The sequence below is a fragment of the Glycine max genome, chromosome 12 (assembly GCF_000004515.6).
Source record: "Glycine max cultivar Williams 82 chromosome 12, Glycine_max_v4.0, whole genome shotgun sequence".
NCBI classification, from domain to species: domain Eukaryota; kingdom Viridiplantae; phylum Streptophyta; class Magnoliopsida; order Fabales; family Fabaceae; genus Glycine; species Glycine max.
In genome coordinates, this window is record NC_038248.2 from 34,324,106 (window position 1) to 34,350,496 (window position 26,391).

Genomic DNA, 26,391 nt, shown 5'->3' on the forward strand with positions numbered 1-26,391 from the left:
AGACTGTGAATGGCTTATCCATTCCCAATTTCCTTGCCTCCATGAATTGAGTAAAGATATTATTTCATGGAGAGTAATGTTACGTTAGACTTGTCACTTTCTTCAAATTCACCAAACCAAAGGCAGATTCCATCCCCACTTCCTTGATAGCAGCTCAAATTCAGCCCAAACCAGAAGTAGAACCAAACCTAACGCCCACACCTCTGTGAATAAGTAGCTAAGCATGGGGCCTCAACCACATTACACTCACATATTCACATCATATTCAAAGCACACAGGACAAACCCACCTTGCTCAAATCTTCAATCGATATTTAGACACAAAAAATGAAGCAAAGATGAGTCCGCAATCGTCCCGCCAAGCTCTCATCTATCAATGGAATCAGATTTTTATTACAATGAGCTTTAGATGAAACATCATCCCTCAAAAATAGCCCACTGGAGCCACCACACCAACCAAGGCCTTGTTTGGATAAACTCCATAAATATTTATAAGAGAAATAAATATTTATAAGAGAAAAAAATAAGAAAGTAAAATATATTGAAATTATCAACTAATGCACTCTAACTTTTGTAGAAGTTAAATGAAAAAAACTTATGGAGAAATTATCAACTAAGTGTATTAAGTTTATTTTAACTTATTCAAGAATTTATTTTACCTTCTTATTTTCTTCTCCTATAAGTACTTATGGAGAAATTTATCCAAACATGACCTATAAACTACAGGACTAATGGTATTTGAACCAAACTGCAGTTCTGCTGTAAACACTAATATAAAGATTTTCCATCAGATACTTTCTTAATAGAACATAAGGGAGGGAAAAAGGAAAGAATAAATTCTACAGAAATTTTATTAAATAAACATTCTCGTACATGTTTACAGTATTTGATAGAAAATCACCATGAAAAGGGGCTAGCTCCTAGCAAAAATATTTCATTTTCCACATCTTTTACCCACTGACACACCCGATTGCACGTCTTTATTGCCAAGGCCTGCATACCTCAGTGTACAAAAATAGTCAGAAGTTATCCAGCCAGAGTAGCACAAAAATGCAACTCTTTTACTATCATTCCCCAAACAAATGGACTAAAGAAGATTTTTTTTACCAACTGCAGTACTCTTAATGAAGAAAGGCTAATAACAAGATACACAGTGCTAGGTTTCAAACTTAAGAAATTTTATTCAGATTTTCATTGAATGTTAATTATGAATATACAGTTGGCTAGTGATAGAAAATATAGTAGTTAAAGCCTATAAGTTCACGTTTTTTTACAAGATAAAATAATTAAGATTTGAGAAATGATGAAGGCAAGCAAAAACAATACCTTGTCTGCAAGGGGATCAAATGCAGCATAAAGCTCAAAATCCGGTGTTACCCAACAGAGCAGAACTGCCAAATAAAATTATTACAAGTCTGATTAGTGTTCATCGAAGCATCCAAATGTAATAGAGCAATTATATCCCACATGTATAGATTGGCTTGTCTATTATTGGTATGAATCTCTAAATGCATCTCACAGAAAATAAGGGGTTTGCTTATTGATAGAATCACTCTTTCTGAAACATCCGGGACTAAAACTGCAAAAAAGGACTATTACCACCTCCCCTTCTTCCCCATAAGAAGAAAACCGCAATTCATAGAATTCAACATAAATAAATGCATCAGGTCATAACTAGACTTAAAATATCACAAATCCATCACTTGGATGTATACTACAAAGCAAGAATTACAATATTTGTTACCGTAGTTTTCATCCCTTCTAAACTGAGTTTTGTGTGGCCCAATTCCTTTATCATGCATGGATGCAAAAAGTTTCTGGTAAGCTCTATATAGTCTGCAACAACGGAGGCAGGTTATATTGCTGACAATAACAAAAATGCATTAAAAAAAAGCTACAGCAACATCGCTACCTTTTCTGCTGCTTAGGAGTGTTAATTGGTGATGAGAACTCTGAAGATATATATTGATCCAGATAAATGCTGCGATATATGAAATGCCACAACCCAGCAACACCACCAATGCGACAAGTAGGTTCCCTTTCAGGAGAATCTGATGGAAGCCTATGCTGACTCAAATGAGGAGATGATCCAGAACGAGGTAAGGGTGGTAGATCCTCAACATGCATGCCACCATCTAGCAAGGATCTCTGAACTTCATTAAGGACATTTGACTTCAAAAGGACCATTTCAATACGAATCCTGTGAATTGGCAAACAAGATTCTGAACCATGCAGCCAAGAAAGATATTGCTACATAGAGACTGAGGATCTCTTTGCTATGAATCATTATGTTCTTTCCTCTTTAATTTTCTTCTTTTCTCCCAAATAAAACATCATGAACCCAATAATAACAGCAGTCAGATTATTAAACCATCATTTACCTGCAATCCTTAAGATGATAAAATGCATCAGAACTTGTGGTCAGCAACATCAAGTATGTGTCATCCTGCCACACATGTAAAGCTCTGTGACCTCTGTCATTTATAAGATGTAAATCATATAGCAAATTTCAGTGCAATCAAATCTGACTCACATCAAAAAAGTGGATATAAGCATACAAAAATGCCAAAGCATTGTATCTCGGCAAGCAAACAGGAGAAAATGCTTCTGAAGTCCTGCATAGTCAAATCCCAAGAAGGAGTAAGAAAATGCAAAAAGGCACCCTAAAGTAAACAAATCCAAAGTCCAAATGATTTGCTAATGCACTGTATTTAAGAAGTTTTATTGTTTGTGTCAAGCAGACTGAATAGATAGAAAACTATACCATCAAACATCAACTAGAAGTCTAGACTGAATGAAAAGTAAGCTATACTATCAAACCATCTCTGAGATGCTATCTAAAAGATAAAATAGTGTCAGTTCTACTTACCTAAAGGATTCTGATGACATAACAAAGTTGGCCAACAGCAGCATATCATCTGGATGAAGAGAGGCTTTCTGAGCACCAACTAGACTGATTACCTGCTTTCAATCTTTAATGAATTATTTTATCATTTTATATTAGCATGCAACTAGACAAATTCAGTGTTAAACCTTGTGTCTGCACATCAGAATAGCAAACAGAACACCAGAATCAGCAACGTCTTGCAAGATAGCACCAGCAGCTTGCCTGGTTGCATATGCAAGAGGTAGACAAGTGTAGGCATGAAGAAATGTAGCTGGATTCCTGATACGATCAGAAAAATAACAATATTTATCACCCAAATATAACATAAGAAATTGGGAAATAAGGGGCATTAAACATACAAACAACCGTCAGTCCCCAACTCTGTCCTACCAAGGAAATGCATAGAAGATTACAGAAAAAAGCACCCTTTATCTTACAGAAAATGTTTTAGTATTTCTATTTTGAAACTAAAAGACAAACTGTGCACAGAGCAGAGAAACAAACCAACTAAAAGAGTGGATTAGTGAAGAGAAGACAATGTCTGTTCCACCAAGCAAGGGTGTCATATCAAACTTCGGATTCTTCTCAAAACATCTGTTTACTGACTTTGTTAGTATAACAATCATCTGCACACATATCAACAACAGGGATATATCATACAACTGCTGCAACATAACTAGTTCATCTGAATGACAAAAAAAGACACAATAGCAAGTTGAGAAACAAAAGCTGAAGAAACAGGAATAGCAAGCAAGCAAACAGCAAATCATTTTTCTTGGGACATACAAGCATCCAACTCAAGTCCAACTCAGTTATACCTGACCATGAATAAGCTCCAACTGCCCCCTTAGTGACTCATAAGGCTCTTCTGTGCAGCTGATGCAGACCAAGTAAATTGGTCCTTTTACAAGAAAAACCACCTGTAGCACAACTTTAATGAAACAATGCATTCATGAAAAAAAAAAAACCTTTTACAGGAGAAAAGTGTGCGATCAGACCTGATGCTTTCCAGCCCTCACCAATTTGACATGGTCACCCCTGAAAACATAAAAGATAGCCATTATAAAATTTACTCAAATTATAGTCAGATAAAGACCCAAATGTAATTAGGAATATGGCTGTAATTAGAAACAATCAGGCTATAATTAACCAGAACAAAGACAGCTACAATACCCATTCTCCACAAAGGAAATGATTGCTTGCAAAGTTGCTGAAAAACCAGCAAGCTTGTGTTCGTCTCCATACCTGAAACAAGAAATAGAGGTACGAGTCATGTTGCTTGAGGTAGCAATCCCAGAAAGAGATATGAACAGCAATCAAGACGAGTTTGTGTGAGGAGTTGATAAACACTAACCTAGAATATATTGGTTTGCCAGAATGACTCAGAACAAAAAAATGCTTCTTCCTTTTCCTCCATGAAATGGAAGCATCATCCTGCACTTTATTCATTAATCAAACAGAATATGATATTACAGCCTTTACAGATATCTTCAGTGTAATGCCCTCATATTGCTTGAATTTAAAAAATAAACGTCTGTATCAGAAAATATAAAGTACTTCACTGGAATTTCCAAATATCTCATAATATCCACAACAACAGTTTGTTGGAATTCAAAAGTTAATGATTGAAACCAAAACAATATTTATTCAATTTTGTTTCCCATTTTCCCATGCAATTTCTTATCATTTCATATCTACTCAAGCATTTACTTTGTGACTATAGCAACCAGAATTCTAAGTATAAGAGAAAATCGTATCATTTTCATTTCTACCAAAGCATTTTAATTGTCACTTGCAACCAGAATCCTAAGTAAGAGAGAAAATCCTCAGATGCTAGCCCCCCTCCCGAGGGCCACAACGGCGCATTTATGATTCTACACAACTGCTTATCTCAGCACAGGTTCTACTTATGTAATAAACTCAAAATCTTGATCATCATAGACTTGGCACAAAAAGTTGAATGAATGCAAAGTTAATAACGGAACTGTCTTGGAATAAACCCTATACTGCAGCATTTAATCTTCGTCGATGAAATCTAAGGAGCAACTGAAAACGCAAAGAAATAAGTTTCAAATTTATCACTCGTTTTGTTCTAAGTGTGCGTGTAGAATTTTAAAACCATTCATCAAACACTACTTCATCATAGTCGATGATAGCCCGAAAAAATATCCAAATGTAGGTTTCCTAATCAATCATTAGACAAGCCGTATTTGCATTATGACGAGAACAATTACAACGGTCACACAATTCTACATGAAACTGTAATCAAATCACTAGATCAATAATCAGTCGTTCGTTCATAACAGTGAGTGAGTGAGTGAACGGAACTAACACGAACTAGCAAGGAATTTTGCGAGAAGCGTGTATTTATACCTCATCGCCGTGTCGTTTTCCGGGAAGCCAGGAGGAGTGAGAGGAAGGTTGGGAATCGTGGATGGTGATCTCTTGAATTTCGTGGTGGAGGACGTCATCGACCTGGGAGACGCTTGTGGCGGTGCTGCTGCCGCCCCTTTCAGCGGCGTAACCGCTGCTGGTGGGACTGGAGGGGTCGGAGGAGGGTCGGGCGGAGGATCCGTGAGAGAGCTCCGGTGGTTCGGAATCGAAGAGGCTCGGTGAGAGAGGAGGCAAGTGGAGTCGGATGGGAGGGTCGGAGTCATGATCCGCTGAACTCATCTCACTCACTGCAATTCTCCAATTGTGAAAACGAGAGAGAGAGAGAGAGAGAGAGAGAGAGAGAGAGAGAGTTGCTGGTGCTTTGCCTCCAGTGTGCATCCCGCTACGCAATGCCATCTGTGGGCCGGCCTAGCACGTTTCCAGGGGCCCAAGCCTGCAATTAGCCACTCCTACTTTTAGGCAGTTGCTTTCTGCACCTTCAATTGCTTCCTGCACATATCATTGACTTTGTTAGTAAAGGTCTAAAGGATTAAGATTCGGTTGCATCCAAATCTACAATATTGGCTTTCTTACATTATTTATGTATATAATTGGATGTAAATATAATGTTTTTTATATGGATTATATATAATCGATATAAAAAATTTATATACCTATATTCAAATATTTAAATTGTTACAAATAAAAAAAGACACATTATAATTATATGCATAAGAAACTACTCTTTTAACTAAAGTCAATCTCTGCTAGTAAAATTGTGTATATTTTTTTTTGGACAGAAATTGTCTACTTTAATGTTACAAATTTTTTAATGATTAAATGAGGAAGCAACCAATGAGAAAAGGCGAACGAGCAACGGACCCATTGGTTCCCACTTCCCACATTCATCACAAATTGGGTGCAAGGAAAAATAACAGTCTCAAATTATAAGATTTGCTTCTGAATTCAAAAGTATTTTTTCAGTATAAAATGGACTGATCTAATGAAAAAAGATTAGTTAACGGTAGATAAGAAACTTTAAATGTGTCTGATTAAAAAAAATGGGACTTAAATTAAGTCATACAATTTTTTGCCTCCACCACAAAATTAAAATTGGTAAATTTGAGCCGAAAATGTTGTTTTGATGAGTAAGAAGTCTCTGGCAATTGTCGTGGATAGATGGGGTCATAGGCCTAGGTTTTAGTCGCAAAACTAAACCCACCCAGTCATCAATTACCCCAAATCTATATCTCAGTTGAGATGAAAAAATAGATTCAAATCTGATGGATATTTAAAGGTGAGAAAGATAATTATTTATTTATTGAGATTGAAGATGGAGATGAATATTTATTCATAAAATTTTGTAGGAATGAATGGGTGGCTCATATGGTTCTACACATGTGATATATATAATAATTGAAATGTGTTATTTAAGTAAATAATTTATATTATACATATATTTATTTGTAAGAATATACTTATGTTTTTTTAATTCAATTTTTATTTTAAAGTCACATATTTATATTTTTCAATTCAGGTATTGGTGACATAATTAGTCCTTTTATGTTGAGGTTAGTTAGTTATCCATATGTTCACAAATAACATTTTAATTTTGGATTGACTTATAAAAATTAAATATTGTTTTGTATATGTAGGAGGACGGTATTAGATTTAACATACCATTACATTATATTTGTTTCATGAATAATACATTCATGTATATCATCATATATCTAAGTTTAATGAGAAATTTTGTTAAACAATTAGAATATTAACTTTAAAAATTATTATATTAGATGATTATTTTTATAATGTTTAACTATGATTTAAATTTTTACGATGTTATGTTTGTCTATTTTTAATATTATTTTATGGGTGCTTAGATTATTTAAGAATAAATTTTCAATTTATTTATAATAAATTTTTAATTAATATATATTTTATCAATTTATTAACTTAATACATAAATAAAGTTGGGTCACAGATGGGATATATATATATCCAACAAGTAAATTAAAGTTGTTTCATGGGAAAGAATGAAATCGGATACACATTTTATAACACGCAAATATTAAAATAAGTAATATAAAATCCTACCTATTGTCGGCAAATTGACCCCAGGGGGTTAGTTTTACAAACTAATTCCCCATCTGGGTCTCTTTCCAAACAATTTACAAATGGGGTCTCTTTTTAAACCTAACTCGTCATGCATGCTAGCGAAACATGCAAGGGATGCGACACGTAGCGACGGTTTCGCCATTGCCACTTGCGAAATGGCATGAGTATTTCGCCAGTCAAACTGGCGACACAGGCAGTGACGTGGAGAGGGTTTCACCATTGGCATTGGTGAAACACCTCAAGTAGTACAGGTAGGCTCCTAGGTGCAGCAGGTGTAGCAGGGAGGGCACAGTGTTGCATGCACATTTCGCCATTACCATGGGCGAGACAGGTGCAGTTTTCGCCATTTTGAGTGGCGAAATAGGTGCATCCAAACCCTTTAAATGCAAGCCCCTTATGCTTTCTTTGTTCTTCCTTCAAATTTCTACTTTCAATTTTTTTTTTACGTTGAAAAGCCTTCAAGTTTTTAAAGTTTGTCTTCTGAGATATCTCTCACAAGTTATTTATTTGAGTGGTGAAACAGGTTACCCCTTTAAATAGGAAGCCCCTTAATGCTTTGTTCTGCCTTAAAATTTCTACTTTGAAGTTTTTGTACGTTGAAAGCGTTCAAGTTTTTCAAGTTTCTCAATAATTCTTCTGAGATAATTCACAAATTATTTATTTAAAGTAATAATTTTTTTTAGAATAAAGTTTTAATTTGAAGTTTAAGTGTAGTATTTTTTGTAAATAGATTTTTTTATTTTGAAGTTATTGTTGTTATCATTAATTATTTATAATATTGTTTTTGTAGGTCTATGATGAATTCGGTTATTTTGATGTTTTGTTCTGGCATAAAATTTCTACTTTGAACTTTTTGTGCGTTGAAAGCGTTCAAGTTTTTCAAGTTTCTCAATAATTCTTCTGAGATCATTCACAAATTATTTATTTGAAGTAATAATTTTTTTAGAATAAGTTTTAATATGAAGTTTAAGTGTAGTATTTTTTGTAATTAGATTTTTTTATTTTGAATTTATTCTTGTTATGATTAATTATTTATAATATTGTTTTTGTAGGTATATGATGAATTCAGTTATGACAGTCTTGTATTTCAATGGAAGGATATATGAAGAGAATGATGGTGTAATATTTGAAGGCAGTAAAAAAGTGATTCAGATTAAACATGGAATTAGTTTCAATGCTTTGAAAAAAAATTGGAGATAAGGTAAAAATAGAAAATAATTAAATTATTTCTGCTATAAGTTGTAGATTTTTAGTTTCAGGAAAATATGTTGCGTTGCAAATTTGTGATGACGAAAATGTTGAAACTATGATCGAAAGTTTTCAACAACAAGAACAAATGTCAGTTCTAGAATTGTACATAGAAAAGGATGTTGCTGGTGGTTCTATGTTTCATTCTGCAAATTTTGTTACATCATGTGGAAATAATTTATCTAATAATGAGTCGGAACCGCCAAGAAATGTAAGTAATTTACATGATGATGAAGATGATGATGATTAACTTGTGCCTAACTCATACGTTGAAGAGTCTTTAGATGAAAATGATAGTGTTGATGATATATCTGATACAGACGATGAAGTCATCGACATGGTTCAACCAGTTACAATTGTTCACCCAACAGAAGGTATATTTTATTAAATAAAAAAATAGGCGAATACATTTATCATTTTAGGACAATTGTATTTAATGGTAAATAAATACGATTGTGATATTGACCTGAATTTTTTTTTAACTATTTGGTATAGAAGGAATTCAAAATCCATTTTGAAATGATGCTTTGCATTATAACAATATCAATTGGAGTCATCCTGATGAGGAGGACATTTGAGGTTTGGAGATGCCATCGAGTTTTAATGTTGGGCAAGAATTATATGTTGGCATGGATTTTGATAGTAAAGATGCGGTAAAAAATGCACTGAAACAATATGTTGTGAAGGTGAATCAAAGTTTTAATGTTGTTGACACCAAATCGCACAAATATATCGTTTTTTGCCTCGATGTCTCCCCGCTTCAACTTGGTCAGCCTCAATAGAAAATTTATGACGTAAATCAACACCTAATAAGTCATCCATATTAGGTATTGTTCCGGGTACATTCCATTGAGTACCGAATGGGGCATTAAGTGTTGGAATTGGGGCATCATGTTGCTGTGAAGGGGTCATAGTAGGCCATGAAAAATTAGGATGTGTTTCTGCAACACCACCCAATGAATGTTCGCTTGCAGAAGTATCACTTTGATGACCTTCGAAAGGATATTGATACATCTGTGTCGGATACTGAGAAAATGTTGGTGGTGTGTAATACATTCCATGGCCACGCTCTTCCATCTGTGGGTAGAAATATGGTTCCGCTTCAACAGCTTCCCTTCGTTTGCCTATGCCTTGAGTTTCAACACTTGACGGGAGAATATGAAACTCTTGTGGATGCTCTGTTGCTTGACCATGTGACACAAGCTCCGTGATTCTCTCTTGCTCTTTGGATAAAATGCTTATTTTCTCCACATACGGCACGAGATCAACAACTGTCCATGTATTCCTCCTTTGTGGAGACACCATGTACTGTAATGTCTCTGCAACTTTAGCCTGCAATTATTAGGATCAGCAAATTAATGGCGATGATTTCAAAAATAATTTGAAGTTAAATATTCAAAAAACAAAAAAAAAATAACGATGTAGCTGTGTTTGCATTTTTAGGGTCAACAAATATCTTCGTTTTTTACCTATACCAGACCATATAGTCGGAGTTAAAGCTCAGTAGGCCCTCTTGTCGAGGATAACCATCGACCCTAAAATCAACTCGATTGTTCCATTGATTGATCATTGAGCCGAACAGTTGCCCCCCAATTTTCATCATGTTTGTCTTTTAGTGTTATGCCATGAATATTCAAAGGTTGCGAAAGACAATCTGAAATTGGTTGTTGCATTCCAAATTGTCTCAATACTCTATCGGGTTGGTGCCACTCAATAACTTGGAAACAAATTAGTGGCACCACTGCGCACCACGCTACACTTCCAACTAAACAAATTGGATGCAACACTGACATAACATTTGTTGTGTAAGGCTCCTACAGAAACTGCATATAACAACATAGTTGTTTATTTTCAGTAAAATATGACATATTATTTATTATTTAACCAATATATTAACATGTTCTTACCTCATGTTGTTTCATAATATCTAATTTGCGACGAAAAACTATCAAATCATCATTGTCGATATGTTGATTTCCACGTCGCAGCCACCTAAAAAAAATTATAAATTAATATATGTTACATTATTAATTATTTTGAAATAAAATCTAATTTTTAAACGACTAACCTGTGCCCGAGTGGTTTATTTTCTATTAGGGGAGGAGTCCTCTTTGGAGCCAAACTTGTACATTGTTTCCATGCCCACGTTTGTATTAAGATACACATACCTCCGATTGATTTAATTTTATAATCAGTGACACTGCACATCTCTATATAAATAAGCAAGTACGGCAGGTCCCCATGCATACTTGCTGCTCTCTTTAAAGTCACGTAAAAATTATAGGTACCTTATGGAAACTTTGTTACTGCCTTTGTCAACAAATAAGACACCTCCAATGAATCTTAGGATCCATGCAAGGGTAAACCTTTCTACTTGTTTTAGGTTACCGTCATGGTTATTTAATCGTGAAAAATGGTGAGCCAACCAACTTAATTTAATCATATTACCTTGAAGCTCACCTTCTTGTGGTCTGACTCCTAACAATTCTTCACATAAATCAACCTAATTAAGGTTTGTTGGACCAATTAATGGTGACCCATCCACACGAAGACCTAATAAAATAGAAACATCTTAAGAGTAATAGTGTATTGTTCGCATCTCATGTGAAAAATATATGTTTCCGGCCTCCATCTTTCTATCAAGGCATTAATTAATGACGCATTTATTTTTAAATATCTCTTCTTCATAATCCAGTAAAAACCAGATTGCCGAAGTAGAGGAATGATTTCCTCTGATATTTCTTCTTTGATACGTGGGGACAACTCGTCTAATGTGTAATTTTCTATCTTTTTTCCCATTTCAAATATGTTCTTGCATCCATTAAATTCTTGTCTTTATTGTTTTAATTAAGAAAGAAACAAATTTCAAAACAAAGCAAGATAGATTTACATGTTATTTATGTTTCAAGTCGTAAAGATACCGTGTGCCAAAATATTTAATATAATATCATTCATGTTTAAAAAAAGAATATCTGTTGATATAATTGATGGCTTCGTGTTTCCATTGCCATCCTTAGCAATTGCCAGAAAGAATCATATGCATCGTTATATTACTTGAAACAGATTGGAACACTACAATATGACGAGCAATATTGATAGATGCAGGTAAATTTGGAGCCTCTTCCATAATCATGTTAAAATAGAAAGCAACCAATTTATCAACACACCGTGATCAGAAATCAAAAGCGTTGGACAAAGGTAGAGTACTAAAAGAAATCAAATACAAAATATTTACACCAGCAGAATCTCACCTAAGGAAATGCCATGGGTTCAGAGAACCACTGAATTGGTTTCAGTATATTAGTCTAACATAAGCAAGCCAGCTGACCTGTTTCAGTATTTGCAGTTCTCACATTCAATATCAATTGGAACTTGTCCAATATCGGATCTAGTAGTTATCTACCCTTGCATAACCTAATAAGTTAAACTGTAATGTAGTTCAGTATGATAATATTATAATAACATATTTATAAAAAAAAAGGAATAATAGCAAAAACACAACACAGATGAATTGATGAAGTATCTCCCAAAAGATATATCTCTAGCTAGAGTATATTGCAGGCATGTGATGCTCAAAATCATGATTACAACAAAACAATGTAAAAAAAAAAAAACAAACAAAAGTAACTCCATAACCATGTACAAATACAAATCATCCTCAAAAGCATTATAGAACTAAACCATATTTTCACGGCCTGTAAATTCCAAGCCCTACAACTTTTCCTTTTAATAGTTTTGTGAAGATCATTAATCCTTCATTTTCATCAGGATCAAGGAAAATCATCAAGGTTGAAAGCAGTAGAGATTTCTGCTGCATACACTTCCTTGTCTTTGATTTTCATATTCAGACTAATTGATTTTCCCTTGAACTTTGATCTTTCAGTATTGTGTTGTATAGGTGGACTAAAAATATGTAACTTCACCCGTGCAAATCGAGTCTATATCCAATTTACAATCAACATATTTGGTTAGGATTAGATAAAAGATTCACTTTTGATTGTAAGAAATGGTCAACGGTTCTGTGGACTGAGTACTATAGAATTTATTTAGTTTCCCATGTTTAGTTAATTTAACTGTCTCCACTCTCCAACACTTGCCAAGTTCCCAAAATTAAAGTATTTGAAAAGGACATTCAATTGAAATAATACAAAGAGGAAATCATAATGATGGGTGGTTAATATGTAGTACTTTCAAAGTATGAAAAGTAGAGGCAATTTTTTTTGTTTGTAATTGTGAGCATCTTCCAAACACATGTTTAGAATGAAACTTAAACGATATAATTATCTCATTCAACCAATTTAGTTATCCCTCAGTCACTTAGTTGTCATCATTATCTATAGGATTATGATTTTTTTAACACTTTCTCTTTTATATATATATATATATATATATATATTGTTAATCATACATTATTGATCACATCTATCAAATATAACAATTTTCACTAGACACATCGTATTTCAAGCACACACGAGCAATTAAAACGAAAGTCTTAATTATTTCTTAACCAAAAGGGGATATGAAATTCCATGAATTATAAGATAATAACAATATTCTTGTATCTATCCAAATAGAAAACAAAAGTTCATACATAATCTGTTTAACAACTTGTCAATTTCCTAGAGTAAGCTAAGCATGCTATACAACCTTCAAACACAAAAAGACGGGCTTCCAACGTTGTCAATGAACAATCATCAATGTGATCTCTTGCGGTACTTTTGATATATTTATCGCATTGGTCTAAGAACCCAATTTTGCTAATTAATGTAGTGAGGGACTGCCAAATGGATTTCATATAACTCCTGCATTGTAAGATTTTGAAAAGGAACCTCATTCTGATGATCAATGTGGTGAGTGATAGGGCCATCAAGATTTGGAAAAGAAACTCCATTCTGTTGGTAAATGCGGTGAGGGACAGGACCATCTGGTAGGACCATGTCATGAATGCTTCTTCTTTTGCCTTTATTACTTGAGGCCTGACGAAGGAAATACTTTTGGGCATGACTAGCAACTTGAGTTGGGTTTCTTGTTTTGATGATTCTTGAAATGTTTATCCAATCTCCCTTTCCATATTTCTGAAGCTCATGCAGAAACAACCTGTCATAAGAAAACAAATCGGTATAAATATTTGAGAAAAGTGAAATATTCAAGAAACAAAATACTTTTAAGAGACACAGACAGTACCTGTGTTCTTCTTCACTCCATCTCCTGCACTCATTGGACTTCGAAGAACTGCCCTTCCGTGACAGCGAGTGATTGATTTGGGAGCCTGGCCACATGGGAGCAACCTGGTTCGTTGCGCTATTAACAAACTGTGTCTGCGGGTGATCATAAGTGTTGTTCCCGCTATTGATGTTCTGTAACGCTAACAATTGATCTTGGAGGTTGGGTTGAACGTAGGTGGCATCCTCCACCGGCGACAACATAGGAGGAACCCGAGTGGCGATGGTCTCCGATGGGGGAGACATCGATAGTGGAAGAACCTTAGGGACGAAGTTATTTGACAGAGACGATAAATCGGGAGGAAGGCAAATGAGGGTGCCTTCCCACTCTAGATCTTACAGCGCGGGGTACTTCAAATACAGTGGCTCATCGAAGCCATCATAAAACGTTATCATCAATTGGACCAGACTTAATTTTTATATTTGATGAACATGATGAGGAAGATGTTATTGATACTGTAAAATAAAATATAATACAATAAGTTGACAAGAAAATTTATACATTATTTGTACATAATATAAAAAAAATTAAGTACATTTATAAAAACTTAATTAAATATATATACAAAATAAATTATGTAACACAATATGTAACAAAAATTAATATACAAAGAATATACTATACAAATAACATAATATATATATATATATATATATATATATATATATATATATATATATATATATATATTTGAATAACAAAATATATTATACAAATAACAAAATTTAAATATATTCTACAAATATATTAAAATACATACAAACACAACTTTAAATAAATAACAAAATATATATATTTGAATTTATATATTTGAATAATAAAATATATTATACAAATAACAAAATTTAAATATATTCTACAAATAATTTAAAATACATGCAAACACAAATTTAAATAAATAACAGAATATATATATTTAAATAACAAAATATATTATACAAATAATAAAATTTAAATATATTCTACAAATAATTTAAAATACATGCAAAGACAAATTTAAATAAATAACAGAATATATATATTTGAATAACATAATATATTATTCAAATAAAAAAATTAAATAAAATAAAATAAATTAAAATACATGCAAAGACAAATTTAAATAAATAACACAATATATATTTGAATAACATAAATTAATATGCAAAGAAAAATTTAAACAATATATATACAAAATTAATACAAACTAATGTACCATATGTTTGAATGATAACTTAGAATACCTAAAACAAATAATATTAACATACAAACTAAGGTACCATATATATGTAACACAAATAATAGCATACAAACTTAGAATACCTAAAACAAATAATATTAATACCTAAAACAAATATAGCATACAAACTTTATAATACCTAAAACAAATAATTTAATTATCAACAACAGAATAAATAGAACACAAAAAATATTAACTAAGTTACCAAGATTGAGACAACCAAATATGGACTCGAGAACACCACAACTGAAGCTACCACACAGCACAAGCTTTTTGCCATCACCACAAGCGTAACAACAACACCAGAAGATGAATGTGTTCATTCATTCGTTCAAGAGTGTTTTATACAAGGGAAACCATAATCATGAAGCTTATTTCGCCACTCCTAATGGTGATACCCTTCTGAAAAGCTTGCCTGCTACCCTGCTACGTTCTGGTGCCTGCGACCCCTGCATGTGTGCCACGTCACCCTTTATCTCGCCAGCGCCAATAGCAAAACGCCTACTTCACATGTTTCGTCAGTACCACTGGCGAAATATGCTCCACGTTGGATGTAGCCCGTATTTCGCCAACATTTTGGCAACATGACCTGCCTGTTGCTGTATCGCCAGTCAAAGGGGCAAAATCTAATGACAATTATTTTGCCAACAGCTTTGGCGAAACTAGCATAAGCTACCACGTGTCAATCCAAGACATATATCGCCAGCCGAACAAGTTAAGTTTAAAAAGAAACTCCCTCCGTAAATTATTTGAAAAAAGACCCGTATGGGAAATTAGTTTGTAAAACTAATCCCCTAGGTCAATTTGCCACCTATTGTCATCCACAAACCGCTGCTTTGCATCGAACACCTACTACTATGCCTACTTCCACAATAGCACAGCCAATTCACCATTTCGATTTTCATCACCGCATAATAATCGGTCCAATCCGAAAGCTAACAAAATAAAGCGAAGACTGAAAGATAATAATACTGTAATACTAAACAACAACAATATCAATATTTTAAATAAAAATAAATAAATAAAAACCTCTCGATACAAATTAAAATCTCAAATTCCGATCTGATACACATAGATGCTGATCGAAGAAACAAAAAATAAAACTCCGTGGTAAAATGAAAAATCTAAAAATGACCTCTCAACAAAACTCGTTTCAATTCGTAATACAGTAGTAAATTAGTACGGTAATTAACTCATGTTATGATCCTATGGTAAGGGTCTAGTCCTGGAATCCTGTTTTAGCCCAAATCGCGTTTCGAACCCTACTGAGATCGCGTCCTTTGAGAGTCCTTCCAACTCCTTCGTGCACCGAGAACGAAGCGATTCCCGTCTTCGCCAGAAACTCGTGCGGAGGCACTCTCCCATCTCCATCTTCCTCATCGCTCTGCGCTTCGTCGTAGTTCCTCCTCTGGTTCCGTCCGAACTCGTCGCCGAGAATCTTCGACCAGTCCGGCACGTTCACCGGAAGCGACACCGGAGTACCGACGCGGCCGCCGGAGGAAGAGTAGTTGTGAAATCTGGAGGCGCGTACGGATTTGCGAAATTCGGGAGAGTTAGCGCGAGCGGAGTTGTAGAGATCGGATTCCTGGAATTCGAAGTTGGAATCGGAGAAAGAATCTGTGTCCATGGCAGGGAGAAAGCGATAGGTTGCTCTTCGAATGTTGGTCATGCGAATCGCACTTTCGATATCTTTGTTAGTTGTGGAGTTTGAACGTTCAATTGCTGAAGTTTTCTACTATAGTACTGTGTTTTGGGTTGCTGTGACTGTGCTTTTATAAAGGTTAATGGTTGGTTTTTGTCTGGTTGCTTGCGTAAGCATTTTGGATAAGACACAATGGATTGGAGGGGGTGGCATAAATTACGAATGTACCCTGTGTCGGATAAAACCACCTTTGTGGTTGGATGCATTGAAAGTTTCATATAATGGATAATCTTAGATAAAAGAGAAATATGTTAGAAGTTTTAGTTTTACATTGATTATTGAAGATAGTGACGAAATACATTGTTTTTTTATTTTTAATTATAAGATTTTTTTTAAAAAAATCATTTGTTGCTTTCATAATTTTTAAATGTATTATTTTTTTCTCTTATATATTTTTATTTAATTTTTTTTTTCATACAATGGATAATTGTAGATAAAAGAGAAAAGAGGATAGAGGGGTCCCGCCATGAGATGGCAATGGCTTGGATTGGATCCAGTGCACAGTCGTTTTGTATTGCCAGCTGAGTACTAACTGGATATCAATTGTCCTCTCAAATCCGACACGCCATAATCACGCACCATGCTTTATCGTTTCAAACTTCGAAAATATACTTTTCATTTTCTAATTTGATTAATGGAGCCCTATGTTTTCTGTTTCGTCGTTTCATTTTCTATCATCATTTCAATGTTCTAACGCCATCTTTTATTTATATATAATACACAAAGAACAACCATAAAAAAGGTCACATTTGCGCACAAATATATTGAATTCACTATAAAATTCTATTCCGTTTAGATGGTGATCTGAATGAAATCATATAGGAGTACTCAATTAAAATTTTATTTAATGAAAAATGAACTAAAGATATATCCAACCTTTCAATACTACACGTTACTATGCTCCTTCAAAAAAAAACATGTTATTAGGTGTTATCTATTATGTAAAATTTGATTAAATTATAGAGATTAAATTTCAATTTATTTGTTTAGAGATGGATAAAGGAACCTCTTCAAAAACAAGCAAAAAAGAAAAAAATTGAGAAATTTAATTATGCAATCGAAACAACTTATTTTTTTATTGGAATTATTTATTTCGATAATTTCATTCACACGTGTGAGATTCGAAAGGATTGACGAGTAAATTATTTTTCGACAAATCGAAGTACAAGTTACTATGATTGTGAAAAAATTATGCAAAAACAATTATTAATATTAGATCAATGTATATAGGAATGTCTTTGTATACGCGTCAAAATCATGTAATTCGACTGTTAATATTGTAAATCTATAAATAAAATTGTTGATGATCAATTTAGAGAGATCGATCCACAATCACTTAATTCCTCAAAATAGCAACACACCTACCATCCAAATTGGCAAAAGTTCATCATCATCCTCGTATGTATTTAATTCTCAACTTTTATAAATTCATATATGTTTACTTTATCGCACATTCCTAAACCCTTGATTTTTTTTTCCAATTTTCATTTCTTCTCAAAATTTTTTTACTTTTCCAATTCTTATTTTTTATTACTATCGAAATCCCACTATAGTAATGCCAATAAAAATAGAAAATGAGAGACCCAGAGTAATGAGAAAATGACTTGAAATTACTTACAAACTAATTACTGAATTCAAAACACTTTTATCAAAAGTTATTCTATTATCTTATAAATTATAACTAAAATTGATATGTTTATTGAAATTATTATCGTAATTTGTATTAAATATTAAATGATTATCTATTAAGTTAAAAATTATGAACTTGCTTGTTTAAAAAAAAAACTCGTAGTTGAAAATGAATTTTATATCTCATTTTTAAATATTTATTTGTTAATAAAATCATTCAATGAAATTTTTTTTACTATCTTAAAAATATTTTCCTTTCAAGAAATAAATATAATTTTCACGATTAACACTAAGTGTGTGATAGGTGCTCATCAATTCTATAAAAGAAAGGGTGTTGATCATCAAGTTTTTTTTTTTAATACTTTGATGTACTAAGTACTACTATTCATTTTCTGAAGAAGAGTCATTTTCTTATGTGTATATACGAGGTGTAGATTTGTGCATTTGAGCCACAATTTCATTTACTTGTCACTTAACAATTAACAGATGCCAAACCATAGAATTGAAAAAAGAATTGCTTTATGCATGTTAAGTATGAACATTGAAGGCAAGATAACATTACTAAAAATGTGTTTTTTATGACGCGATTTCTAAGTCGGTTATTCGGAATCGTCTTAGAAAGTGACGCGGTGACAAACTTGTAATTATTCTCAGAACTGTCTTAGAAATATCAGTCTTTAAAGACAGTTCAAAGACCGTCATTGTAAAAGTTGACACATTTTACAACACTGCGTGTTATGACGGTTCAAAATCGTCGTAAAATGATCTTCAGAACCGACTTAAAAAGCTTTATTTGTAGTAGTGTAACTAAGCTCAACAACGGGAAGTGCAAGTGTTACTTTCAAATATGAAATGACTAATACAAAGCCTATGGGTCTAGCAGAAATAATTTCTTATAACTTGACTAATTTAAGTTCAAATATTATTAAGAGAGGTGGTTTCGTTTACTGTTCAACCATGCTTTGCATAACATTGCTTTGGAAAGATGACATACATATGGGGAAAAAAGCTAATACGAATAAGTTTCAAATAAATATGAAAAATATTCATCTGATTATTATCTGAAAAAGTCTTATATCAGATAAAAATGAAAAGATTAAACATCATAAAAATGAGAAAAAAATATATAAATTTAAATTTTAAGATTTTGAGTTAAGATATGATGTTAGATTCACACAATTTATATAATTTCCTCAATTTATTTCCAATATTTAATTTCCTCAATTTATCAACACTTTCTATTTCCGAGCTTGTCGAAACTTGCTTTTGCAAGCATGAGAATGCAGAATTGAAGACTTATTTGTATTCATCTCGCCCTTTGCTAGGGTCTGCTACTCTGCTTCGTAGGACCTAGGCTTAATTGGTTGGAGTTTTCTTGCAATAAATAGATAAAGAAATGTTATTTATGCACGATATTGTAATTTCTACACAATTGTTGCTATATAATGGATTGTACAGGTTAAGTTGGATACATCACCACTACTCTGCAGTTTCTAATTATAAGATTTTTTTATTGTTTTTGTAAAAAATAATTAATTTAGTTCATGGTATTAAATTTATTAATTATTTATATTATTATTTCAAAATTATTATCTTTTTATTTTTCTATTCACTTAAAAGAGAAAATAATTAAGTAAAAATATGGAGGAAAAAAATAATTAATACTTTTACAAATAAAAAAATCTTATAAATAAAGATAAATAAAATTTTGAATAATTAAAAATGAAAGAAATACAGTATTTGACTGTTGATAATCAATGAACCCCTTTTAGATTGTGAGAAATTATTAAGTGATTCTTCTTATCATGTAGTTTATGATGTCAATCAATCTTTACATGATATAATAAGATACTATTAATTATTTTATCTTAAATTTAAAATTTAAATAAATGTCACTTAGAAATTGGTTGAAACCGTGATAATAATATAATTATCTAATTATTTTTCATACGTTGCACTTTGAAGTACCTTTTGTGAATGGACTTGTCTTATGTTTGTGACATTCGCAGTACGATACTGTTGTTGGGCTTTGGCCTAGCCTTATCATGAATGCAAAAAAAACACTTGAACAAATGAAAAGTTCCTACACTGTCAGAATGGTGATCTTACGCAATTAGGTGAAAACTATGTTTTTAATTACGGGGCAAAATTTATAATTACAAACCATAACCCCGTGGCTGCGATCTTTTCACGTGGAGATTAAGCTGATAATAAAGGATGAGTTTATATACACAACGAGAGGGTTTATATATATGATCCATCATGTTGTGGATTCTTCTGAACGTGTCATTGGTAACGAGTAGTGAAAATTAGCCAATAATTTTAACTGATCTTACTATATAATTGCCACTGTCAATGGACCCTAGCTAGCATGTCATCTACAATAAGATTTCAATCATGCATATACGCAAAAACACCCTTTCAGTATCCTGTTCCATCATGCTGCAGCCTAAACAAAAGAGAAAGAGTAAGTTAAAAGGTTTTGAGAGTGAAGTATATATAATGACCAAATTTGGCTTCAGCTGGTGCGACGTTTAATTTAGTCACGCTAAGAAGGGACGAGAATGGTGCAATTAATGCATAGACTCTCGTGCTTTAAGGTTGAGATGGTGATTCAAGTAGTCGTCCTCTGGTGACATTGTTTGATGGGTTGAAAAATTGACTCAGCTCTCTGCAGGAAGGAGGGTGAAGTCGCAATTTGCATGAATTATAACTTATTGATCCTATTCAGTAAAATATAAATATATCTAATGGTGGAGAGTTAGTTGCCTTTGCAATTCTGTATCTATTCTATACGCATCAAAAACTTAAGTATTATATTATAAATATTTTTGTGTTCTTAGTTTTACTTTAATAATTAATTGTACCGACTTTCATTTGTGAATTATGAAAAAAGAAAATTTATTTGAAGAATAATATTAAAAATATTTATAATATTATTTTTTTTTTCTTTCCTCGAAAGTTGTTTGATACAAAATATTTAAATAATTAATTTATTGAGGAAAAATATTTACATATACAACAGAGATTAAGGTATGTTTGGATTAGGAGAAAAAGTGAAAAATAAAGATAAAAGAAATATTAGAAAGTGATATGATTATATTAAAGTTAAAAAGTGTTTTTTTATTAATTATATAAAAAAATAAAAGAAAAAAATATGTATATAAAATAACATAAATACCTCTAATAAGAAAAAAAAATCATATACAGAAGAGTCTTTATTAATTATTACAACATACAACTCACCCTTTTCTTTTCTCCCCAAAACCAACGGATTATATTAATTGGTGGTAAGTTACAATTTTTTTTTCTTTAAGATATTCCAAGAATGAAATAAAAGAAAAAAAGTTTTGTTTTTTTGTCCGTTTATTTCTAATCTGTCTTGATTTTTGCGTTCCAAACTTGCGATAATTTGAGAAATAAGGATAGAAGAATAGAAAACTTGATTCCCCTATGTTAAGCTTTAATCTGTCCTTTGTTGCGTTAATTATAGAGTAAAATAACAAATTGGTCTTTCAGTTTTTGAGGCATTGTCAATTTGGTCCCTGAGATTTAAAAAATGTCAAATCATCTATTTTACATTCTGTTTGTCACGTTAGTCCCTGCCGTTAGTAGTCTTTAACACCGTTAGTAAATATATGATGTGGTACGTTAAGTGCTACCGGGACACACGTGGAACTTTCACATCAATTTCTTCTACTTACCACGTAAGGAGAGACTAAATTAACATTAAAGGGATTAAAATGACATAATTTAGGTGATTATCTTTTTCTCCAAAATGTTAAAACCCTAACGCATTCACGCTTTCATTCTATTTTTTCTCCTACTCATACTCTCATCCAATTCTTATTCTTCTCCTATTCATCTTTCTCTAAGTTCTTCTTCTATTATTTTGTGGTCTACCATGTCGCTAATTCAAGCACAAGAGGAAATGTCACGTCAAACCATCTTTGCTATTGTCGTAGAAGAGTTATCATTCGAACAACAAGGACGACAAGAAATAATGGGAGACTGTTTTATACTTGTCCATTACCACAAGTAAATAATGTTAATGGTATTTTTTGTATTCTAATTTTTGTGCAAGATTGAACATGAGTATTTTGTGTTGTGCAGCAAGATGCAGATCGATGTAATCTCTTTTCGTGGGTTGATGAATACATTGATGTTGGTGCAACTGAAATTGGTAGAATAGAACCAATACCAAACTTTGGTCTAAGGTTGAGATTGGAGATTCTGCAAAGAGAAGTTAGGGTTTTAACATTTTGGGGAAAAAGATGATCACCTAAATTATGTCATTTTAGTCACTTTAATGTCAATTTAGTCCTTCCTTACGTGGCAAGTAAAATAAACTGATGTGAAAGTTACACGTGTGCGTCCAGTTGACATTTAACGTGGCACATCACACATTTACTAACGGTGTTAAAAGACTACTAACGGCATGGACTAACGTGACAAAGAATGTAAAGTCAATGATCATTTTGATATTTTTTAAATCTCAGGGGCCAAATTGACTGCGCTTCTAAAACTGAGAGACTAATTTAATACTTTACTCGTTAATTATATGTTTTTTCAATTAATTTTACATATGCAATTAATTAGTTTAAGAAGATTAACACAAAAAAAGGGCTGACGACTAACGTGTTCATATTTTCCACCTAAATCTAAAGTTCTTATGATGTTTGCCCACTTACTGTTTTGCTGGAGAGGATGTCTCCATAGTATACATATCCTAGCCTACTACGTAACTTAATTCCCAAGGAATTTGGACAAGATTATTCTACACTAAACATCTTTTAAAAAAGCTTGGCCCAAATATCATATACGAACAGTTTATTCTGTCAATCAATTAACAAGAAGGCGAATGTTTAAACCTAACATTTAGAATATCACATCAACTATTGGAAAGCCTCCAGCGTGTCAGCACGCTGTGATATATAACAGGCTGACTAATCGAATTGGACCTAAATAGCTAGTCGTCTTTGCTTATTATATGGTATTAGAAATATGCTATGGTCTTATTTTTCCAACCACTCTCCGGACATGGACAACAAATCTGCCATTGAAGCAATGTTTTTAAGCAGATTTTTATTGAAATAAATAAATGGGGGCAAATAATGATGACGACCATAACGATAAGAACACAAAATTGACATGTATCGCCGCCACCTAATTCCGGTACATATATGATTTAGTCATATATATTATTCCCGTATTTCAAATATCATGTGCATAATTTAAGAATGAATGAGTGAATTGTATTTGGCATTTGTCATATGAATTTCGATTTTTCAATACCCAAAGTGATGTTGTGGCTGAGAAAGCACCACGTGTTGAACGCTTGTGCACCAAGTTTTTGTTGTGTACAACAAATCAGCTTCTCTCACACTGTCTGTGTAAGATGAGAATGACTCTTTAGGTGGACGGTGGCTCCTTTGAAATTTTTAAGGAATAAACACAATTTCATTAACTTATCTTTGCGTTTCAGCGGAATTTTCTCGCCTTGTGAATAGAATTTTCACTAGGCATTTAAAATATAAATATTTTTACTAAGAGACATAAAATTGTAATTTATAATTAATTTTGTTTTAGTAAGAAGACGATCATTATGTATGTTACTCATTCTGACTGGGATTGCCACGTTTTTTATGTATGATGGACCAAAGGCAGCTTAATTATATGTCACTGTCCAATAATTCCTTCTCTCTACAGAAATTGTAGACAACTTCATTATTCACTGGAAGATGAAGGAAGGAAATCAGCGTATTGAAGCAAAATATCCGCAATCCGTGAACAATTAGCCAATGGAAAAAACTTGTGATTCTAATTCATTAGTAATCTTTTCGACAGTCCCTACTAACAGAAGAAAGAGAAATTGTTATCGTCCATTTATACATGTTTTATTCGTGAATTGAAGTTGACTTGAGCTACACTGCTACGGGTGATAAAATAAGCTTACCTCTAATAAATATAAGAAATTCGTTCTTGAATGGATAATAACAACATATATAATTTCCTACCCGTAAAAATAGCCACACATATAAGCTTTTTTGGTTAAGCTTAAAAAAATTAATTTTCTTTAAAATCGTTATAAAAAGTATGTTATTTTTTTGTTTAATTATAATTGCATAAAGTATTCTTATTTTATGTCAAAAAAATGTTTTTATTTATTTTAAAAATTGGTTAAAATTAAATCTTTTACAACTATTCAAAACAACTTCTTGAAATAATTAAAAAAATTACTTTTTGTTCTTCTTTCTTTTGAAAGTTTAAGAATTACGTACACTGAAAAAATTGAAGTATTTTTTAAAACAAAAATTGAAACAAATTAAACTAACTCATAAGTGACGAAGTACACATTTTGTTATGTTATAACAATTTATTTGAATCAACATGGTTGGGTCAAAGGGAAAGGAGTTACTAAAGTTTGAAATTCTTGTAGAAGATGTGCCCAGATCTAATGTTCTATAATGTATTAAATAAGATTCACTACTACAAACGGTGCATTTTACGACGCACATTCTAAGACGGTTATTTGGAACCGTCTTAGAATGTGACGCGGTGGCAAACTTGTAATTAAGTTACTTGAAAATTATTTTTTACAACGTTCATTCTAAGACGGTTGTTATTAACCGTCTTAGAATGTGCTTTAGTGGCAAATTTGTAATTATCAACATGACAACAACGACAGGTTTTAAAAAAACCGCCTTCGTTTTAATGCGTTTTACACAGCTGGCACCAACAGCTTTCTCATGATTCCCAGTCTAGGTCGTCGCGACACAAATTTTACCCTAATCACAAATCTGCTTGTGTCCTTTGAAATCTCTTCCATTTCTTCCTCTACTTTGTTGCGCTTTCCCTTTGACTCTTCGAGTCAGCCACCAACTCAGCGCCGCTCAAGCACCACTCATGGCACGGGGCCGTAACGGAAGGCGAAGCACTCCACTGTGTCAAGGTCTATCTTAGGGTGCGTCGTCATGCTGAATGTGAGTTTTTCGTCAAAGTCGTGACGGCCGAGCCTGTCGATGTCGCCGTCAGGGGTTACGTTAACGGCGTAAGGGAGGTCAGATTCGGCAAGCGCGAAGAGACGATTCCCGATGAAGGCTAAGCTGGTGTTGGCCAAGCCAATGCCATTAGCGGGGTTAAACTGCCCCGTTAAGACACGTGCCACGGAGAGGGAGCCATATGTCGCGGAGGCCACGAGGGAGTTGAAGCCGGAGAACACGTTGGGGATGAGAGGGAAACCAGTGTCATTTTCCATTGTGTATTTGCAGGTTTTAACGTAGCGACTGCAGAGCGTGGGTTTATTTGCAGGTTTTAGCTCCACGTGTTGTTGCGGTGTCGTTTTGGTGGTGGATGATGGGCTTTGTTTGGTTTTAGCTTTTTGAGTGGTGGTGGTGGGGGTTTAGGGTTTGTGTTTGGGGCTTTTCTTCTGTTCTGAGGGGTGAAACTGCGTTGAGCGGTGGAGAGGGTCCATAAGTTGCCGGTGGTGGTGTTGTGACTAAGATTGGTTTTGGGACCATTTTTATGGTGAGTGCGAACATGAGGGAGAGAGGGTTCAGGAGAAGTTTTGGGACCATTTTTGTGGTGATGCTGCTTATTTTGTTAAGCAGAATTTTTGGCCAGAGCTTGTGCCTAATTTGCAGTCTGCTATTCCGATGATAGTGACCACGCCTGAGAAATGGGATGCCATTACACGCAAGAGCAGTGACATGTCATTGTCCATGGTGGTAAAGCTCTTAATTATTGATGAAGTCCATCTACTCAATGATGATAAAGGTCCTGTGATAGAGGCTCTAGTTGCCAGGACCCTACGGCAGGTAACGCATATGTCTTATTTCCTCTTTTTAGGTATGTATGAGATCAATTATTTCATTTAACCTTAATTTAAAACTATGTTTGGCCCATTTTTAGTTAGAATGTAACTATTTAGGAATTTGATTAACTAGTCTTTTAAAGTTTAAGCTAAATTATTAACATTTGAAGTCTTTTTAAT

General features: G+C 33.2%; 4 protein-coding genes across 4 annotated transcripts; all 4 read right to left on the reverse strand.

The window, feature by feature from the left end:
- Nucleotides 1-825: 825 nt before the first annotated feature.
- Nucleotides 826-5,828, reverse strand: LOC100816794 (vacuolar fusion protein MON1 homolog). The gene is made up of 14 exons (XM_003540126.4): nt 5,260-5,828; nt 4,241-4,320; nt 4,060-4,131; nt 3,885-3,924; nt 3,705-3,806; nt 3,391-3,512; nt 3,033-3,165; nt 2,869-2,960; nt 2,533-2,614; nt 2,381-2,445; nt 1,912-2,199; nt 1,744-1,835; nt 1,326-1,390; nt 826-992 (listed from the first exon to the last, which is right to left on the reverse strand). Exons 1-14 carry the CDS (start codon nt 5,674-5,676, stop codon nt 897-899), a joined length of 1,746 nt encoding a protein of 581 aa, XP_003540174.2. The 5' UTR covers nt 5,677-5,828; the 3' UTR covers nt 826-896.
- Nucleotides 5,829-13,249: 7,421 nt separating this feature from the next.
- Nucleotides 13,250-14,273, reverse strand: LOC121173128 (probable transcription factor At5g61620). The gene is made up of 2 exons (XM_041007173.1): nt 13,810-14,273; nt 13,250-13,722 (listed from the first exon to the last, which is right to left on the reverse strand). Exons 1-2 carry the CDS (start codon nt 14,091-14,093, stop codon nt 13,383-13,385), a joined length of 624 nt encoding a protein of 207 aa, XP_040863107.1. The 5' UTR covers nt 14,094-14,273; the 3' UTR covers nt 13,250-13,382.
- A 1,795-nt stretch (nt 14,274-16,068) lies between these two features.
- LOC100817341 (uncharacterized) lies at nt 16,069-16,830 on the reverse strand. The gene has a single exon (XM_003540127.5). The coding sequence runs from the start codon at nt 16,734-16,736 to the stop codon at nt 16,287-16,289; it is 450 nt and encodes a 149-aa protein (XP_003540175.1). The 5' UTR covers nt 16,737-16,830; the 3' UTR covers nt 16,069-16,286.
- Nucleotides 16,831-25,302: 8,472 nt separating this feature from the next.
- Nucleotides 25,303-25,656, reverse strand: LOC102668920 (probable carotenoid cleavage dioxygenase 4, chloroplastic). Its single transcript, XM_006593189.1, has one exon. It carries the CDS (start codon nt 25,654-25,656, stop codon nt 25,303-25,305), a length of 354 nt encoding a protein of 117 aa, XP_006593252.1.
- Nucleotides 25,657-26,391: the final 735 nt, after the last annotated feature.

Bases quoted from the DNA above. Each gene is read 5' to 3' on its own strand.
- LOC100816794 (XM_003540126.4), bottom strand. From the start codon at position 5,676: ATGGCATTGCGTAGCGGGATGCACACTGGAGGCAAAGCACCAGCAACT. The intron at 3,513-3,704 runs GTATAACTGAGT...ATATGTGTGCAG, and splicing joins TGGAGCTTATTCATGGTCAG to ATGATTGTTATACTAACAAA. The intron at 1,391-1,743 runs GTAACAAATATT...TTTATTTGGCAG, and splicing joins TAGAAGGGATGAAAACTACG to TTCTGCTCTGTTGGGTAACA.
- LOC121173128 (XM_041007173.1), bottom strand. From the start codon at position 14,093: ATGTCTCCCCCATCGGAGACCATCGCCACTCGGGTTCCTCCTATGTTG. The intron at 13,723-13,809 runs GTACTGTCTGTG...TTCTTATGACAG, and splicing joins TGGAGTGAAGAAGAACACAG to GTTGTTTCTGCATGAGCTTC.
- LOC100817341 (XM_003540127.5), bottom strand. From the start codon at position 16,736: ATGACCAACATTCGAAGAGCAACCTATCGCTTTCTCCCTGCCATGGAC.
- LOC102668920 (XM_006593189.1), bottom strand. From the start codon at position 25,656: ATGGAAAATGACACTGGTTTCCCTCTCATCCCCAACGTGTTCTCCGGC.